Genomic DNA, 19,077 nt, shown 5'->3' with positions numbered 1-19,077 from the left:
TTGCCTAACTTTTCAATAAATGCAATTAATGACATTTAAATGATCATTTATCTTGGTAGTATTACTTCACCACATGGGGTGAAGTTGTTGTGGATAGTTTTTTCTAACTTAAAAAATGAAACAGTGGCTTTACAAGACATTATGACCAAGTTTCCATTTGTCTACAGCATAAAAATCCAAAACAACATGTTGAAATATCTTGTTCTAATATGATTACATATGACATAATTTGGAGAGAGTGAATATTTGTAAAGCCATGTAACTTTTTTTACTAAAACTTGAAGCAGCTGAGTGGCCTTTCCTCCAGATCCTAATACTTTCCAGACTCCAACTCTTGACTATTGTTCACCCTTTTCCTGACAGCAGCCTGATTACGTAAGGCAGATTTCCTCAAAAAAAAGAAAAAACCCCACATCCCACCTCCCAAAAAGCACAGCTGCTGCCATGGAGACTGCATAAACACAAAACTGTGTCATGGAAAAACAACGTCGAAGCAAAGTCAAAGAAAATAAACCAACTCTTATCTCAACCAGCAGATTTTATTTGGCGAACAAGAATTACATGATATACACACACACAGCACTGTACACCGAGTCTTCTTCACCAAGGTTTTCTTTTCGGGAATCTTTTGTACAGTTTCTTCATCTCATTGTAACAGCTTTTACTAAACGGATAGTGTGTGTTTGTGTGTGTGTGTGAGTCTGAGAATAGCTTGTCCTGCCAGTCGGGCCATCTAACGCACAGCTGTAGTTGTGGACACTGAGCCTCCTGCAACAAAGAAAGAGAGAAGAGTTACTACAGAATTTGTTCAAGGCTTTCGTCAAGGCCAATTGGTCTGAAATGATGACAAGACGAGAGAGAAGTTTAAGAAAACATCCAATGAGGATACATTAAACGTTTCTTTATCTGTTGTAAAATGGCAGAAAAAAAAGTCAATGCACCTTGGTTTACTTGTGCTCCTCTGAATCCAGCAGGCTCCTGTAGGTGGCGATCTCCTGCTCCAGCCTGCTCTTGATGTCCAGCAGCATCCTGTAGTCCTGGCCCTGCTGTTCGATGCTAGCGCGCACGTTGGAGAGCTCTGCCTCCAGCATGTTGATGGTGTTCTGGAAGCCGCAGAGCATGGCGCTGTAGCGGGCCTCTGTTTCTGCTACCGTGCTTTCCAGAGCCCCTTTCTGTTGCAAGACGGAAGAAAAAAAAGGAAAAGAAGAGAAGAAAGGTATTCGTTATTGTTTCTTCTTGCGATGAAGTCTCGGGGTATTAAAGTCTTTTCATTGGGGATTCTGGCTGTTTGGAGTTATCTTCTGCTGTAGCCACACCCTGGATGCAGCAGGTTCCTGCACAAAAGCACGGCTGTTTGCTTTGCAGCTCCTCTGTCTTTATGAGAGGATAAAGAGCAGCTGGGTTTAAATGGGATTCTGCATGTATTTATGTGTTTGCAGCAGCGAGGTTTGTTTCAGGGAGTGGCGAGTTGACTAACACCATCTGGGCACAGATAACCCACAGGATTACAATTTTTTTCAGCATTCCTTTGGCTTTCCTCAAACTTTCTTTTTTTTTTCTTCTTTAACGACTTTCAAAATTTGAACAGATGTCTGTAAAATGTCTTCCTGTGCAGGAACTCCTCCCTTCCCGACTGCTAGCTTCATTCCTCCAGGAAAGCCTCCGCTCTAGCTTATCCTCACTTCATTATCTTCTGTCTCTTCCCTCATTTTGCCCTGACCAGGCTTGGATCTGAGAATTTTTTGCTTAGATAAGGCTGTGGTTTGGGGGCCTTTGGGGGCTGGTTTTTGCTCACCATGCTGAGTTGGGACTGTAGCTCGATCTCCAGACCCTGGAGTGTGCGCCGCAGGTCACTGATCTCTGTCTTGGACGTCTGGATGGTTTCTGTGCTTATGGCCACCTCCTTGTTCAGGGCTGCCGACTGAATAAAAAAAGAACACACACATTGTTAAGTCTCTATGATTGCAGAGGGAACTGGCCTCCGAACATTTGCGTTAACTCGTTTGTTTGTGGGAACTTCTCCTCACCTTCTCATTAAACCAGGCCTCCTGGTCGCGACGGTGTTTCTCTGTGATGGCTTCATACTGGGCGCGGATCTCCTCCATGACTTTGTTCAGGTCTTGCTGAGGTGCGGCGTCCACCTCTACGTTGACTGTGCCGGTGAGCTGAGAGCGCATTGCTGCGAGTTCCTGAAAGAGTTGGGGAAGGCACGAATTAGATCTGTTCTGCTTCCCCGTGTAGGGCTGAGGAAGGGATGTTCGGTGTTAGCCACCTCTGCGTGGTTCTTCTTCAGGTAGGCGAGCTCGTCCTGCAGGCCTTCGATCTGCATCTCCAGGTCGGCCTTGGTCAGGGTGGTCTGGTCCAGCAGGCGGCGGAGGTTGGCGATGTCAGCCTCGACGGACTGGCGCATCATCAGCTCGTGTTCGAATCTAATCAGGTCGTAGAAATCCAGATCATCAACATGGAGCAGTTGGTACCAGTAAAGAGTGCTTGTTGGACCTCATTTGAAAGCTTTGTCTTACTTGGTTTTGAAGTCATCTGCTGCCAGTTTGGAGTTATCAATCTGAAGCAGGATGTTGGCATTGTCAATGGTGGCAGCGTGGATCTGAAGAGAAACCAGCAGATGAAGGCTTAGGATTCTTTGAGCTGTTCATTAAAAGTCACATGCCTTAGATTGGTTTTGATTTTGATCTGCAGGTGAAACTGCAGAGTTAAACAGATATTTCATCAACTCTGACTTCTTATGTACTGCAAGAACCTTTGAAGACCCAGAAAATGTATATCATGTCTTTAAGGCTCCTAAAACCTCCACCTCATAATCATTAACAACCATGCAAATATTTGACTTGCAAAGGCTGCAACACTCCATACCTTGTCTTTCAGCTGGTTGATGATGGCCCAGTAGTTGCTGTAGTCCTTCACCGCTGCTGGGCCCTTCTTCTCGTAGTATTCTCTGATCTGCTTCTCCAGCTTGGCGTTGGCCGCCTCCAGGGAGCGCACCTTCTCCAGGTAGTTGGCCAGACGGTCGTTCAGGTTCTGCATGGTGGCCTTCTCATTCAGGTGGATGGTGCTCTGGTCCAGGGCATTGGACAGGTCGAAGCCCCCTCCCTTGCTGCCGAACCCAGAGGAGACGAACCGGGCGCTGGAGGAGGAGATGCGGGGGCCGCTCCTGAAGCTGAGGCCGGACACGCTGTGGGCCTTCTGGGGGGCAGCGCTGGATGTGTAGCTGCGGGTCTGTTTGGTGACGACCGAGGGGCTGCCATAGCTCTGCTGGTAAAACATGATGGCTGGGTATCTGCTGGTCAGGAGACGACGCGAGGAGAGAGGACCGTTAGGCAGCTGTGGACTGAGCGGCTCTGTGGAGTCTGATAGTGGGAGGCAGGCTGTTGATATAGTGCAGGCTGGAGGCGGGACCGGACTGGAGCAGGGAGGTGGGAAGGGAGGGGAGGAGGGAGGTTTCCTCACTACTTTATCCCTGGGCTTGGCAGAACCACCATTTGTTTTCTTTTAAAGGCCAGGGTTTGGTTTCTTTCCACTCCTGTGAGGAAACCGTTGTGGAATGTGTGAGAGGGTTCTGCCGGTTTGGATCTCAGCTAGGACTTCTGCATGTGCTGCTGTCGCTGTGCATGTATGAGGCGTTCCTAAATACCTGCAGGCTTCGACTTGATCATGCCAGCCATTTGGCATCTCTGTGCAAATAGAGGAGGTGTAGATTTACTGTCTTAGTGGCCCGCCGTTAGTCAACATTAACGCTAAGCAGAATGCGAAATGTCTCTTTGGCTGTTAGGAAGCCAATCATGATGATGATGATGAACTCCAGAGGCAGCTCAGGAAATCTAAAGTTAAACATCGAGTCTCACTGCAAGACATAAAATTTTGATGAATCTCTTGTGTGCGTCTATGATTTATGAAAGCGATACAAACATGCCAGCAATATACTGTAAAGTTTCTGTCACCCAGAGACGAAAGACATGTGAACGGGCGTGGAGCATAGCGTTACGAACCATTGATGTTTGATTAGTTGCTTGTTTTATCTTAGTCCGACCACAGTGTGTCTGATAAAGGGAGCAGGAAGTTAATGAGCTTTTGATTGATTGTGGCCTGAATGAAGTTTTTCCAGCCTTGAACCACTGGCCTACATTGTTTTTTTTGTGTGCCTTCAGTCAGGGCAGCTCTTCAGCTCCTCATTGTTCGCTGTATGATACACAACATCCACCTCTCAGCCCAGTTCGTTCTATGAGCAGATTTTCATAAAGTCACCTTCCATTTTCAATGGTTTTGGCTTGAGTTGTGAGCCTCTGCAGTTCTGTTTGTGTTTGTGTGTGTGAGAAAGAAAGAGAAAGAGAGAGAGAGATATCTTTATCTCCATGTTGGGCTCCGGCCAGTTTCTGTTGCGGAGAAACATCTGGCGTCAGGCGGGGGGGTGATGCAGGCAAACAGGGGTCAACCCGGAGTCATGAGGAGAACCGACATTATTTTTCTCCTCTACAGTCAGCAAAGTCTCATCGATCTTTGTTAACTTGCTTTATCTAGTCCACCTAAAGACCCGCTGATAGTTTGGGACAAAGGTTTGTTTCTGGAATGTGTTGGAAGTAACTTTTTAAGACAGAGTTCACGCTTTAAAAAAATGATCTGCTGTGCTTTAGAGAGCAGCAGCTTTTGCATGTGGGTTTTAAAGCTAAGCTCCTGTAATGATAATGTTTGCATTTACACCAAATAAATGAGACATTTAGCTCTAAACTGTACAGAGCCCTGTACAGGATTCATAACCCTCAAACCTTTTGTCATTTCCCTGTACCCACCTTCTCATCTCCTCTGACCTGCTTGCTCGTCTCTGCAAAAGAAAGAAATCCCTTCAGTACAACGCTGCCACAGCCATGTTTTGTGATGTGGACGGTGCGTTCAGAGTGATTGGCGCTGTTAGTTTTTTGACACGTGCCACGCTCAAGTCAAAAGTTTTGATTTGTTCACATCTGATAAGCACATATTCTTCTTTGTTTCCTTCATACCTTATGGCAGACTTCATACCAAACCTTTTTTTAAATAATAAATATTTTTCTTCCCTTTCTCTGAAAAATGTCAGATTTGTGTTGTGCAAAGCTGATAGTTGTCTTGTAAACAGAGTTTTCCACTTGCGTTGTAGATCTCTGCACTGGATTTGATTTAGGAGTATGAAAGCAAATTGAACAAGACATGTTTCCAGTTGTATTTTTTACATCAATTAGAAAACTGTCAATTTCCCATCCACTTTACAATTATGAACCACTTTCTGCTGGCCTATTGCACAAAGTCCAAGTAAATGACAGTAATGTCTGTGTTTGCTATGTGACAAATTCAGCAAAACGTTTGGTGGGTGTGAATCCTTTCACCAAGCACTTAAGCCACTTAAGCCTTAAGCAGGTCCACCCAATTTTACGGGTGATGTGGCCAACACACCTGCTTGCTCCACTTTCTTCCAACACTTTATGGGAACAGCTTTATCATCCATAAAAAATCATTTGATTTGTTGATTTATCCATAATTTTATGGTTGTCGGTTGTATCAGGTTAACCTAACAAAACAAGCAGGTGTCTATTTGCTGTGCTGCAGACCTAATATCTGAATTATTTACGGTTCGCTGACTGATCAATAGTAAGGACAACTAAAAAGCATAAACTTACTCTCCATATGATGGATGACAAACTAGAAAGGTGGCTTGCTGTTTCCACAGTAGCAATGAAAGTTGACTTTAGTAGAAAAACCGAACTAAACAGCAGCTTGTTGCCGCAGTGACGCTCACTAAACTGTGTGGCCAGATAACAAGTCAGCAGAGTCAGAGGTGACTGTGGCAGAGAGGGCAGACAGTTCTCACATGCAGCTCTGTCTGATTATGTTAGTCAAATTTTGAGGCTGCATGGAAATGCAAAGTGTGGCACATGCTGCAGATCATTGAGCTTTAGGTGATATGAACGGTGCAGTTCATTCTGCATTGCTTAATGCTAAATGAGTAAACAATTCTCCTACTGTAGGATCTACATTTTAGATGCATACAAAGGTTGTTTAACTCACATGAGGCCAATAAAATCTCTTTTTTAATGGGATGTTTACGTGTCAGGAGCAAACTGAGCCAAAAACTACACTTTAAATTAGAGAAGAAACTAAAAACCAAACATTAAAAAAAAAAAAAAGATATGCATCTTTCTGTGCAAAAATATCAAATCCATTGATCTTTTTGCTCTATGAAATTATTGTCTTTTCAATTTTGTCATCTACATCAATTTACTTAGACTCTGTTACAGGATTTAGTGGTAAAGCAGAGTTGGGCTTTCTCTTTTTAAAAAGGTCGTACTTCAGGTCACAGTCATGATTTTAACTCTTAACATTTCAGCAAGCATCAAACAGAGAGAAGAGCTTCACAGCTGAAAGTTGCTGCTGCTTTGTTGAAGGTCGCACTGATGGATAGGCTCAAAGTATTTGGATCCTTCTTTACATTGTTTACCTAGCTGGCTCTAATCGAGCTCATCTAGTTATCAGTTCACCCGTCCATCCATTTTCTGTTTTCATTTTCAGGGTCAGGACAGGCGTCAGTCGCGTACATTGGGTGACCTGCCAGTTTAATGCAGGGAAGCCCAGAAACACAGAGGACAGACAACCATGAACATTATATTTCTAAAGGTTCAAAGAGAACAATGCAAGAAAAAATGTCCATCAGATCACAGGAACCTGCTTTTAAGTAAAAAAGTGAGCAAACTCTGAGGATTAAGTCTGAGATCACGACTCTGCTACTTCTTATGCACATATGTATGAAGGGGTTTGTCAAAATGTCATTATTTAATCTTATAAATGCTGCAAAATCATGAAGAGTTCTAACTCAAGCGGTTCCAGAAACATCAGCACTGCCAAAAAATTTAGAGTTTAAAATTCTTCAGGTCATCAGAACATACTGGGCCGGTATCCTCTGCACTGGCATCCTGCCACGTTTAGATTTAATGTTAAAATCTTTTTTCTTACACTGAAAGCTTTGGTCTAAGACTAACTCGGATCACTTTCTCTTTCTTTCTTTCCCAGGTCATCCAGATACTTCACTGTCAAAAACCTTCTGTTTGATGATGATGAAATATGAAATATGAACAATGATGTTAATGATATCGTGCTGTGTTTTTGTAACTAACTGTTTTAACTGTATGGCTGTCAGTATACTCTTGTAAAAATGACCTTTGACCTGATGGAGTTTTATCCTAGTTTTATAAAGGTCAAAGTGTTTTTTAAGTTAATCTAGAAACGTCTTGCTGCCAGTAGTGGTTCTTCTGGAGGATTCTGCAACAGATTTTTTTTTTGTGAAAACTCTGTAAAGATGGCAGGATTTCCAAGACTTACTGAAAGTCAGACCAATATTCAGGTACGTAAACTCCACCATCAATGTGTTCTGTGTTTCTGAAGAGCATTTTTCTTGAACCACTTTCACTGACACTGGATTTCATGTTTAACTCTATGAAGACTGAGCCTCAACCATTACTTTACTGTTGCTAGGATGATTGTATCTCTGTGAACACTCACTGGATGTACAAAGAACGCTGCTCTGAAATGAATCCCATTTTGTTTATAAACATTTTACAGCCATAATCAGACCTTTGTTTCGGCTCTGATGTCCTTGATCTTTGTGCTTTTAACCGCACTCTGCAGCAAACACACTGGACTTTAATTACACAATTTCTTTTCTGCAGTGTCATCGACTGGGTGCAGACGTTTTGGGTAAAAAAAAACCCCCAAAAAAACTCCTTGAATTTTTTCACAATTTCTCAATTCAGTGGGATTTTATTGGGATTCAATCCTAAGTAATGCCTGAATGTGACGTAAGAGAAAAAGGACACATGTTTTTTTTAAAGAACAGCCCTCCTGTGTTGAACAATCGCATGCTGAGGTTTTCTGTGATTGTTCAACCTGCTTTGAACTTTTGGGATTTATATTATTCTTCTTTGCCAAAAGGATTTAGTGCAGTCAGATTGGATTGATTGCACTTATGAACAGCCTGGTCACAGATTCTCAATTGTACTTAGGACTGAACTTTGACTGGACCATTGTAGCAGCTCTGGTTGCATGTTGGGTCATTTTCCTTCTGCCTTTCTGGCTGATTATTTGATTAATGCTATAGTAATGTAAGAAGTGAGAAAGATATACTCTCAGGCAGCTGCGTCATTTTGTGTTGTATAAAAGGGATTGAAAACTATTCCATTTCAGTAAGAGCCACACGTCTCATCATGTCTTATTATTCCAAGCCGTTCCTTTCAGTGTTTCGTTTCCTTTGTTTAAGCCCCTCTCTTTAAACAAAGTGAAATATTGTTGTTTGTGGTTTGAGGAGTTGAAACCTTTCATAATTTACAAACCAAAATGTTCAGTATGAAAGTCTCTGGACGCCCTTGACTAGACAAGAGAGAGAGAGAAAAAAAAAACGGTTTATTTGCGTAGCTCTTAATCACCGTTGATACATATAATCTCGACTGGCCTGTCAGAACTCACATTATGGAAAGCAGGACTCGTCTAAGATCCCTGCGAAGCACAAAAGACATTCCCACCTCAGAGGTAAACAGAAATACACAAACGAAGGGAGGTGCAGTTGTGTCTACTGGGTGTTGTTGAGGCAGAGAAGACTTTTTCTGGCTTCGTCAGAGTCTGCAGATAATGTTCTGTCTATTACACCAAAGCTGTAACTGAGTCACTGTGAGAACCGGCGTTGACACCAGTGATGAGAAACCGGCAGGTAGAGGCACAGTCCTCTAATGTAAAAAAAAAAACAAACAAAAAAAAAACACATGACGACTGATCTTAATGAAGTGGAGAAGCTCATGGCCAGTCGGTGTAGATGGGCGTTTTCACCTGAAACAACCTCATGAGTCACTGTGGAGTCAAATCTCAGCCACAGAAGACACCCACACCGACTCTCCACTATCACTGCAAACATTTTCAGAGATTTGGACTCTTTCCTTGTCTATCTCAGCAGAAATGCCTGTGGATTATGGCTCTGACTTTAAATAAGCAGTGGTGACAGTTTAATAAATCATATTAAGCTTTTGCTCCATCCTGAATAAAATCTTATTCAGGATGTTGAATAAAATGTTGTCATGTTTCAACATTTGCCCTCTGTAAGATTGATGTCCTGCTCTAGAGATGCAACAGATGAGATGTATTTTATAAAAGATTATTTAATCTGAAAAGATGGAGAAAGTTAAACCAGGAGGACCTATTTTCAGTGCAAGGTTTATCATGTGAATGACATAATGGTGTAAATTAACCTTAATTGCTGTTCACGGTGCTGTAATTATTATTGTGTGGAGAAAGAAAAACTTTCTTTTATGCACGAACAGTTGAAAAGGAAGTAAATTGTGATTAATGACTGAGTGCAGGAGGGTGATACTATGAAGCAGACTTTTGATTGTATTACAGAGATTACTGAGGACAATGAGCGTTAACTCTTCCATTCACGCTGTCCAGGTCTGAATCTCCTGCTCTCAGCTTTAAGGTGTGTAGGGAACATTTCTGTTAACTTGTAAGACTCAGGAGGACTTGTTCAGGAGTCTAAAACTTTTCCAGTTAAAAGAGCCATTTTATGCCTTTTGTTCTAAATAAAACTCGTTTAGAGTCTGATCAATTTACGTAAACGTTTGAGAAAAAACAACTTATATTTCTGATAACTAAGGAACTACCACTTTACTTCTGTTTTGAGATTTTAAATAATTAAAAAAGAAAAGCAAAAAACCTTTGCAAAAAGATGGATGCACTTTTTGTTAAGGATGTTAATATTGTGAGGAAAAATGTCTGTAGTTTCCAGATTCAAAAAAAGAAATTAACATCTGAAAAAAAAGTTAATGGTTTTTTAGCATCATTGTGAAAATTCAACCCAGTTATTCAATGTACAAAAAGCAATCTATAAATAAACTGGCATTTGTTTAATTACTTATGTTTAAAAGCATTAATTTCATCAACACTTTAATTCAAAGTTAACAAGAACCATTGTAGAAGGTCCAAAGAGCCACTGGCGGCTCCAGAGCCACATATTGCATATCCCTTTGCAAGTTAACCTCCTTAAACTAAAGTAATCTACGCTTCCTGGGCAGCTTATTTGGTCCATCTTGCAATTACCGTCCCTGGTCAAACTCCCTTCAGCCTTCAGAGCTACATTAAATTATTGTGGCATAGTTTCAACACTGTTCTGGTGACTGTGGAGACCAGTAGCTGCCAGTGGGAACCAGTGAACTCATTGTCATGTTCAGGAAACCAGTTGAAGATGAATTCAGCTTTGTGGCCTGGTTCTTTGTCCTGCAGGAAGTAGACATAGGAAAACAGCCATACTGTAGACATATCAGCTCATACGGTGCAGAGACCCCCCTCCCTGACCCCAACCTCCACATCCCAGAACAACATCTAAAGTTCTGCAGGCCTCACTTCCCACGGCTTCAGCCATGTCTCTGGCTTCAGTGGTAAGCTGTACATTGAAACAGGATGTGAGAGGGATTTCTATTTATAAAATAAATAAGGGTGAAAATACCCTCAGGTTAAATCATTAAGGAATACAAATCAAAGCAGAACAGTCAACTGACGACATCTCATAGGAAAAAATAAATAAATACAGGCAATCAGACTAGAGTTAGACTTTAAAAGAGTAAATTAGAGCATCTAAACTGGCTTCACTGGGATTTAACAATGACTCCATCCCAGTCTGTAGTGGTACAGTGGTCTCCAGGCTACAAAAATCAATAGTTCCCATGGATACATCACAATATTCCTGTATTTGTTTACAGTACTGAGTAGTATTACATGTGTCACTACTTCTGAATGAATCTCTTCTATTGTCTTTGACTTCCTGACAGTCTGGATTCTTGCACCTGAGCATAAACGTAGCCCAAATGCACATGGTGTCAAACTGCCATCAGTTTCATCCTCTTGCGGTGGGAAAAAAAAAAGTGGACTGTCTTTCACAATCGAGTTGTTGTGTCAGAGCTCTTTGTTCTGGCTTTGATGTCTGTCACGGCTTCTTGCACACATGTTGCCAACTAAAAACAGCTGTAGGTCTCATTGTTGGTGGCACGATTCCCATTAGTTTTGTTATCATAGATCAACTAACATTTACATTTTTTTTTGTTCTCTTCATTGGTTATGGCTACTTGCTATTTTATCCATGTTGAGTGAATGTTAAACAGTTACTGCCCCGTTTTCCTGACCTAGCTCTTTTTCTGCAGTTAGCTTTGATTTCACTAACTTTCCAGGTAAACTCAATCCAAAGGGCTCAAATTTCTCAAATCTTATATTAAATATAACTAATAGCTTGTCATAAAAGCAAAAGAAAAGAAGCTTAAATGAACATCGACCCAGTTTTGAACTGATTTTCCACAGTCAGCTGCCACTTGTGCTGGTTTACAGTCAGAACAACTTAACCACATAGTTAGTTTACACGAGGAGCAGCAGATTTTTGTTCATTAGCCATTTTAATAACTAATTGTCTTCTGTTAACCATTAGATATAAAATATTTCAACTGAAGTCTGGTTTACACTTCTTTTTGACTGGTTTTTGTTCAAGCTAGTGTTAGCACTGCAGTATAGCTAGCTGAAGGAAAGCTAAAAACTTATGACCTGCTGCTTCAAAGTTGTGGGGTTGATTGGGTTTATATTTACCATTTGGCAAACATTTAGGGAGATAAACATTGTTGTGTGTGGATTTAATAGGTTTCAAAACTGGCTTTGCTGAATATGTTGCTTTAATAGTAGCGGTCGTAGCCACCTTAATAAAGTTCCTCTAGCTAATGATTTATATTGCTCATCCAGTGTTTGAAAATATATTTCTGAAGGAACTGTCTGAATTGGAGATACATCAAAAGAGTCAAAGGGAGTCAAGAACAACCAGACAGTCAAAACAGTGAGTGAAGGTCACCATGCACAGAGAAAATATCTTAGAAGAATTTACATTCAGATAAGAAGGAACATTTGTTGCTTTTATCGGACAGATGAGAAGATTATGAGTAGAGTGCACAAAGTCAGACTAATGATGAGTCTTTGGGACACTTCTGAAACAACCAGGAGACACCAGGCTTTTATTGAGGAACTGTTTAATGGAGCAGCCAAACTCCAACAAGTTAAAGTTTCAGCTGCCTTATAGCGACTGACCTTGCACACAGTGAAGAATATGTGTGTACCTGTGTGTGTTGACCAATGTGTAGTCACTGACAAACAGCTAAAGAATGCCAAAAACTTGAGACTCTATAGTTTATTAAGGGTAGTATTACTTTTTAAGCTTCTTAAGCTAACTGCTTCCAGATCTCACCTCTTTTGTTTAAATCACAACATGGGTTTAATCTTGTGCCCAAAGCTCTAGCTACTGGCATTGCTAGCTTCTCATCTGTTGGTCTTTGTGGGTTCCCACTGGGTTGTTTCTGACACCACAAACCATGCACCCAACTCATAATCATAATTTTTAATTGAGCTCAACATGTTTGATGGGGCAAATCAAACCCAACGGCTTGACCTGCAGATGTTGGAAGTTGCAGTGGCCTCATGTTGGAAATGTGGGTATTTCTGGGCAGATCTAGTTATTCTGTGAGTCAGGCATTACAAAACCCCAAGAAATCTCTGGCTGCCATAAAGATCTTACTTTACACATTTTAATCAAGGTGTCTTAACAACCAACTACAGCTGGATTACCTGTTCACTGTAACAATGCAGACTGTCAATAACAAAGGAGGAAGTGTGTTTGTAGTGATGCAGTAACTTGAAAGCATTGAAGAGGCATCACTGGAAGATAAATCCTACCAATGTTTTGATCAGTCAGAGCATATAATTTTAGATGCTGCTGGCTGTTTTGTGTCCAGGTCATTAACTGCCTCTGTCTCTTTTAGGTCAAGTTTCTTTAAGGAGATGCATGCAGATATTCACATCATTCCCCCAATTAAATCTAGAGATAGGAAGTCAAATCCGATCAAGTGGTGGTCAGCTTGCTGTCATTTACGAAAGATCTGAGCTGCACAAAAAGATACAATGACCATACGAGTCGGACGAGGAATCTCTGCCTGTGGATGCCACACCCTACTCACATCCTCAGTGAACTCATTCTGCCAACTCAGTGCAGTTTTATGCTAAACTTTACTGTAAAATGTTCTCGTGAATCTGGATAGATTGTCTTTGTATTTTATCAGTTAACGGGATGTTATCAGAATGCAGCTACAGATACAATCACATTTAGTTTTGCCCTCAACACACCAGGTAAGTAAAATTAGTTTAATGTTTTTTACGTCTTGCATTTCTAGTTTTTGAGTCGTATTTACTGAACAGCTCTTTGTAACTTGTGCTTTGAGCATTTTTTGAGGAACCCTCTTGCATCACCTTCAGTAAGAAGCAGCAAACCAGGCCTGTCCTCTGTCACCTTGGGTATTTGACCCCACCTGCGGTGTGGAAGGAGTTTCCTGTCAATCAGTTTCAGTGTTTGACTTTTAGCTAAGCACCATATTCATCCTGTGGGGCCATTTGAGCAGATTTCTGTTTAATGGCCTTCCTTCATGAAAAAAAAAGCACCAAAAATCATGCCAACGGATGGACAAACACACCAAAGTAGAAACTCTGACTCACAGATGTGAACCTATTTGTAGCAACACGATCCTTTAGAGCCTCCTGTGAATGCACCACACCCCTCCACAGACATTATCACGTCCTGCTCAACTCTGCGCTGAGCGGCACTTTCCCAGTGTGCAACATTTCAAACAAATATCCTGCACTGAATTACCTACTCGACACACACACTAAAATGTGCTGCGACCTGGGAGGGTAAGAGGTTATTATGAGCTTGAAGGATAGTTTGATCCCACTTGTGTGCTCCCTCCATGCGGAGCCAATTTCGGTAAAGTTAAACATTCACTCTCAACGAATTACCGCCTTTGCATATTGACTCAGTTTATATTCTTTCACGCACGAGTAAATAAAACCATGTTGACATATGTCGGTCCATTCCCAAACTTCAGTTGGTCAAGACAGATTGCAAAAGAAATCTTTATGCCTCTGAGGCTTTTTACCAAATTGTCTCTTTTTGGGTAGTCTGACCATAGCATCCACAGAAAGGCTGCCTTCTGTGTTTAAATATTTTCATTTCTTCAAGAATCGCGTTTGTTGGAGCTCAGCATCTATTGCACAAGTTTGTCTTAGATGTACAAATAACTTGTGTGCAAAACTAAAAAAGGGCGTTTATAGAACTACGGCATTAAAAGTGCTCAGATCTCTACAAATGCAGCAGGCTCTCATATAGCCTCAACCCTACTTACAGAGTCCTGGAGGGTTTTTTTAGCTAAAGTACGCCATCTAGTGATAGATTAGCTGATCACGATAATTCACAATGTTGATCAGTATGTATTCGAGTTTCTACCTGCTGCCCTTGTCTCCATGGTTACGATCAGGCCGACTTTGACCCTCCGCATACAGCCTGTAAAAACTCTTCTTCCCCTCATAACTTTGGCGAGCAACCGTTTCCAAATCCTCAGTGGTTATGTGTGATAGCATGTTTGAGCCACCAAAAATTAGCAACTAGAAATTTATTTTATCCAGTAATAATCTGTCATTAACAGTAGAACAGTATTTCCTAAAAGCCTTCACTCTAATCTTTTCAGGAAGTCTAATCGAGCCCGGTTATCAGCCAGCTTTCCTCTTCTTATATTAGCAATGAAAAATTATGAATACACACAATGTGTTTGAAAACTGTCTTTGGTTACTGTCTCCTTAAGTAACAGAAGTAGGAAAAAGACAGATTTTCTTATTCATTATAAACAACACAAAACAGTGTAAGAAGACCTCCACACAAGACCTTGTTTGTTTATTTATTTTACAATTCTGTTCTTGCTTAAAAAAAAAAAAAACAAAAAAAACAGGCCATTAATTGAAATGGGAGAAATGGGAGAAGCCATTTCTCCCATTTCTGGTCAAGTATTAGCTAAATCAAACGCAGTCCAAAGGAGTTTTGGTGGAAAGGAGAAGAAAACATCTTCTCTGAAAAACCCATAAGGAAAACACTTGATCAGAAACTTTCATTATCAGTTCATTCTTTCCAGTAAATAAGCCAAAGCTTTATTTTCCAAGACAGTAATCTGAATTGTTGTCCGACGCATAAGCACAGTCAGAACCCAAGTGAACATGTTTAGCTTTTTATTCTTCTCTGCAATCTGTACCATCCCCAAAGGGTAGTCTAATCAGTTTCAGTCTGTTTACCTTTGACTGCCAGCAGTCACACATAAACATGGTTATGTAAGCTCCAGCTTGTGCGTGTAAGCAGATAAAAGAGGCTAAAAGAGAAGGAGGAAAACATAGAATCCATAACAACCCCAACTCAAAGGCACCAAGATGGGGGGGAGCAAGTATGGCCACTCCTGCCCGGCGCCTTTCACCATGAGCAACTCCAGAGTGGAAAAACGGCCAACCCCTCACAAAGAGACGGGTTTCAGAACCAGAGCTACGCGTCGAGGTGAGACCGACTATTTGTAGCTGAAACCTCTCAACCTCACACCACCAGAGAGGTGACATTCCACGTCCCCATAGGCAGTTTCTGCAACCCCTTCTGCCCCTCCCGCAGTTGGTGAGCCCATGGGAAGGGGGACCCATGTCGCCTCTTCGGGCTGAGCCCAGCCATGCTCCATGGGTAAAAGCCTGGCCACCAGGTCCTTGCCAACGTGCCCCACCTCCAGGCCTGGCTCCAGAGTGGGCCCCCGGTGACCCATGTCTGGGCGAGGGAATACTGAATCCAACAATCTTGCTCATCATAAGAGGTCTTTGGGATGTGATTTCTCTGGTTCCTCACCTAGGATACCAGGCAGACCTTACCATGCCCCTGATAAGGTCTGCATTGGGTGACCTTACCAGGGGCATGAAGCCCCCGACAGCATAGCTCCTAGGATTACTGGGACAGCCAAACCCCTCCACCACGATAAGGTGGCAGGCCATGGAGAGGATTATTATCACAGATCAAGTCATTAACTAGAGAAGTGTTTGAGAGATCTGATGATGAATAAACCACTTTTCGTGTTTTATTTTTTTGTTCAATTAGTCACATTTATGTTTATGAGAACTGAAGACGTTTGAACAGACAATAAAATGTCTGAATGATTATAAAAAACTTTGTTTTCACACCTTCATATAAGCAACTTCCTGCTGCAGTCTGATTCTGGTTCTGGTCAAGGGGAAGTGGTGAAGCTCAGACTGATCTGGGTTCAGATATGATGAAGCTCGACTCTGTGCTGCTCAGTGAGTCCTGCACTCCTCCAACGTTTTACGATCTGCTGGTTCTGGTTCTACCTGATGTAACAACCCTACCTCCTCCTGTTTCAGGTCTGGGAGTTCTGCTGATTCTGATCCTTGGACTTGGGTTCACAGGTCAGTCTTTGGAGGTAAAGCTTCCTCTGGTTCTTCAGCGACTCGGCTGAAACCTTCACTTGTTCTGATCTAGTTTGTCACTGTTTGTTTCTGATCCAGTGGGTCACTGCGTCACTCCGTTTTCTCTGAGCCGGACTCTGGTCCAGCTGCTGATCCTCATCCCGTTCTTCCTTTCCACCATCAGGATGTTGGTTCTCCTCGAAAACATGATGCCAGGTGAGAAGGGGACTGAACTCAGGTTAGCAGTAGAACCTCAACATGCAGGCAGGGAGCAGCCCAAAACATGATCCAGTTCTGATCCAATAGCTTCAGCTCAGGCAGTTAAAATCTCGTCTCATTCAGAGATAAATCAGCTGCCAGCAGCAGCTAACGTCGGCTCTGTCAGGATCCTGGGTTTTTCTGGGTTTGTTGTTCTGTTCACTTGTTATGAGTTCGAGTTATTTTGATTCAAACTGCTTTTTTTGATCCGAGTTGGTCTAGGTCCATTATGTCCATTATGTATTCCTCCTGTCATTCTCTATTTGTTAGATTTATTGTCCCAGTTGCTCGTTTGCTCTCCCTCGCCCCCGGTGCCATTCTCTCTCACTCTCTCTCCTCACATGTGGATTTAGGAGGGTGTAGGCTGGGCTTGAGCCAAGGTGCGGGCCCTACTTAATCTTGGTTATACAGTTGCACATTAACATGCACGCACACACACACACACACACATATAAAAAAAAATTCCCTTCTCACCCTCCGCGGGTGGTCTGTTTCATCCTCTGAGCTCGAGTCTTCTACCAGAGGCCTGGGAGCTTGAGGGTTCTGCGCAGATATATATATATATATATATATATATAAGTCCATCAGGCTTTCCAAAAGCTTGATGGACTGCTTAGCTTAGTTTTGAGCTAAGCTAAGCTAAGCTAAGACAAGCTAAGCTAAACTAATTCTAAGGTAAACTGATACCTGCAGGTTTTTATCTGACCGGCGCCGTGACCGCCTCCCTGCCTGCTGACCCAGATCAGAGATCTGATGAGGACTATGAGAACATCATTGATGATGTCACCACAGTGCATAACCTCTGACCTTTATGGGCCGATGACCCCTCCAGATCGCAGGAGCAGCACTGCTGATGTCTTCACATCCTGGCATTTTATTACCCAGAATCCCTCAGCAGTGACAGAACAAGTTTCTGCTGCTTTATTCTGTAACGACGGTCCAGGTTCTGTAACGGCTCGGTCCATTGGATCGGAACCAGAACTCCAAATTAACCCGTCAATAACTCACTGTCTCATCGCCACAATAAAGTACTTCCTGTTGAACCAGAACTGTTTCCTGTCTTAATTTCCAGCAGGTTTGAAATGACGATGATGATGATGATGATGATGATGATGATGATGATGATGATGATGAGACTTCTGGTCAAAGTGAGAAACAGGAAGTGAGGCGGTCTGATATGGATTCTCCTCTCAGACTGAAGCAGAACCAGCAGATTCTGATGCTGCTTCAGTTTTTCTTTTTTTAAAGGAAACAAGACAAACCAAAAGCGTCCCCAATGTGAGAGTCAGTCACAGACACTGTCCATGTTAACTTTGGGAGATGTCAATGTTAGGATTTCACCTAAGTCCTGAAACAGCAGAACCTGCTGGAACAGAATCAGGACTGGACCCAGCTGGGTTCTTTTGAGGTTCTAACCCACAGGAAGTAGGCGGTACACTGACAGCAGCGGGTGTGAAGCGTTCTGCTCAACAGAGAGTGGTGAGGCTAAAGCTGTCGCTCTGAAACCATGAGGCCAGATTGAAACCATGAGGTCGCCGTCTGACTCAGCGCTGCTCGGTGAGCCCAGAACCTGCAGAACCTCCTCCCTTTATGATGACCTGCAGCCAGAACATCAAACCTGAGCACTTTCTGTAGGGTGACCCAACAGGAAGTGCTCAGAGTTATCTGTGGACCTAAAGAGGAACGATCTAAAGTTATAGATCTAGATTTTTAGATCTAGAGTTATAGATCTATAGTCAGCTTCCACTTAGAGTCAGCTTCAGTTCTTCCAGTTGTAAACCAGAGATCATACTGACCTCTGACCTGAACCTCCAGAGCCACATAAAGACGGTTCCAAAGTCGGCCTTCTATCAGCTGACGAATATCTCCAGGATCAGAGGTTTATCTTTAGTGGCATTGTTTACTGCAGCAGCATCTTCACAGGTCTGACTAATAAATCAATGATCCGGCTGCTGCTCACATTCTGACTAAAACCAGTAAAGTAATCCCTCTCTCTGCAGCTTGTCCATCAGGACACTTTAAGGTGGGGCCAGGAAGTGGAGGCTGCTCTTCCTGTCCAGATAACAGCAACACCAGGATCCCAGACTCCACCTACTTCTACTACTACTACTATAATAATAATAATAATAATAATAATTAATGATGTTTATATCAGCATCATAACAACAGATCAGTATTAAAGTTAGGGTTGAATTTTAAAGCAGAGTTGAGGTACAAAGCAATATCCCAAAATGTAAATTTCTTACAGTACAGCATCCCTAAGGTGAAACCTGGTGCTGGTAGGATCATACTTAAGGGGTGCACCTATCTCAGGAGGAAAGGGGAAGCTGGTTGGAACTGACAAGGAGATAGATGGAGCTAAAAAGAGCACAAAAAAAAAACTTGCTAGAGGTTCCAAATGTCTTGAGGCGGAGGCAGCAGTTCACCCTCCAGCAGGATAGCAACCGT

The 19,077-nt window shown here is 42.3% G+C and overlaps 2 protein-coding genes across 3 annotated transcripts; one reads left to right on the top strand and one right to left on the bottom strand.

The window, feature by feature from the left end:
• Nucleotides 1-520: 520 nt before the first annotated feature.
• On the bottom strand, nucleotides 521-3,378 carry LOC103465191 (keratin, type I cytoskeletal 19-like). Its single transcript, XM_008409813.2, has 7 exons — nucleotides 2,872-3,378; nucleotides 2,523-2,605; nucleotides 2,273-2,429; nucleotides 2,028-2,189; nucleotides 1,796-1,921; nucleotides 942-1,172; nucleotides 521-768 (listed from the first exon to the last, which is right to left on the bottom strand). Exons 1-6 carry the CDS (start codon nucleotides 3,280-3,282, stop codon nucleotides 948-950), a joined length of 1,164 nt encoding a protein of 387 aa, XP_008408035.1. The 5' UTR covers nucleotides 3,283-3,378; the 3' UTR covers nucleotides 521-768; nucleotides 942-947.
• A 6,473-nt stretch (nucleotides 3,379-9,851) lies between these two features.
• LOC145551482 (uncharacterized) lies at nucleotides 9,852-17,704 on the top strand. 2 transcript variants are annotated; one of them, XM_081606487.1, is made up of 4 exons: nucleotides 9,875-16,242; nucleotides 16,327-16,371; nucleotides 16,471-16,587; nucleotides 17,323-17,704. In XM_081606487.1, exons 1-4 carry the CDS (start codon nucleotides 16,215-16,217, stop codon nucleotides 17,433-17,435), a joined length of 303 nt encoding a protein of 100 aa, XP_081462613.1. In that variant the 5' UTR covers nucleotides 9,875-16,214; the 3' UTR covers nucleotides 17,436-17,704. The 2 variants fall into 2 exon arrangements, with proteins under 2 accessions (XP_081462608.1, XP_081462613.1); XM_081606482.1 differs by having other exon boundaries at nucleotides 9,852-16,371.
• The last annotated feature ends 1,373 nt before the right edge of the window (nucleotides 17,705-19,077 follow it).

This window comes from Poecilia reticulata, chromosome 1 (genome assembly GCF_904066995.2).
Source record: "Poecilia reticulata chromosome 1, P_reticulata-male-v2, whole genome shotgun sequence".
Lineage (NCBI taxonomy): Eukaryota > Metazoa > Chordata > Actinopteri > Cyprinodontiformes > Poeciliidae > Poecilia > Poecilia reticulata.
This window is presented reverse-complemented; position numbering and strand designations above follow the sequence as displayed.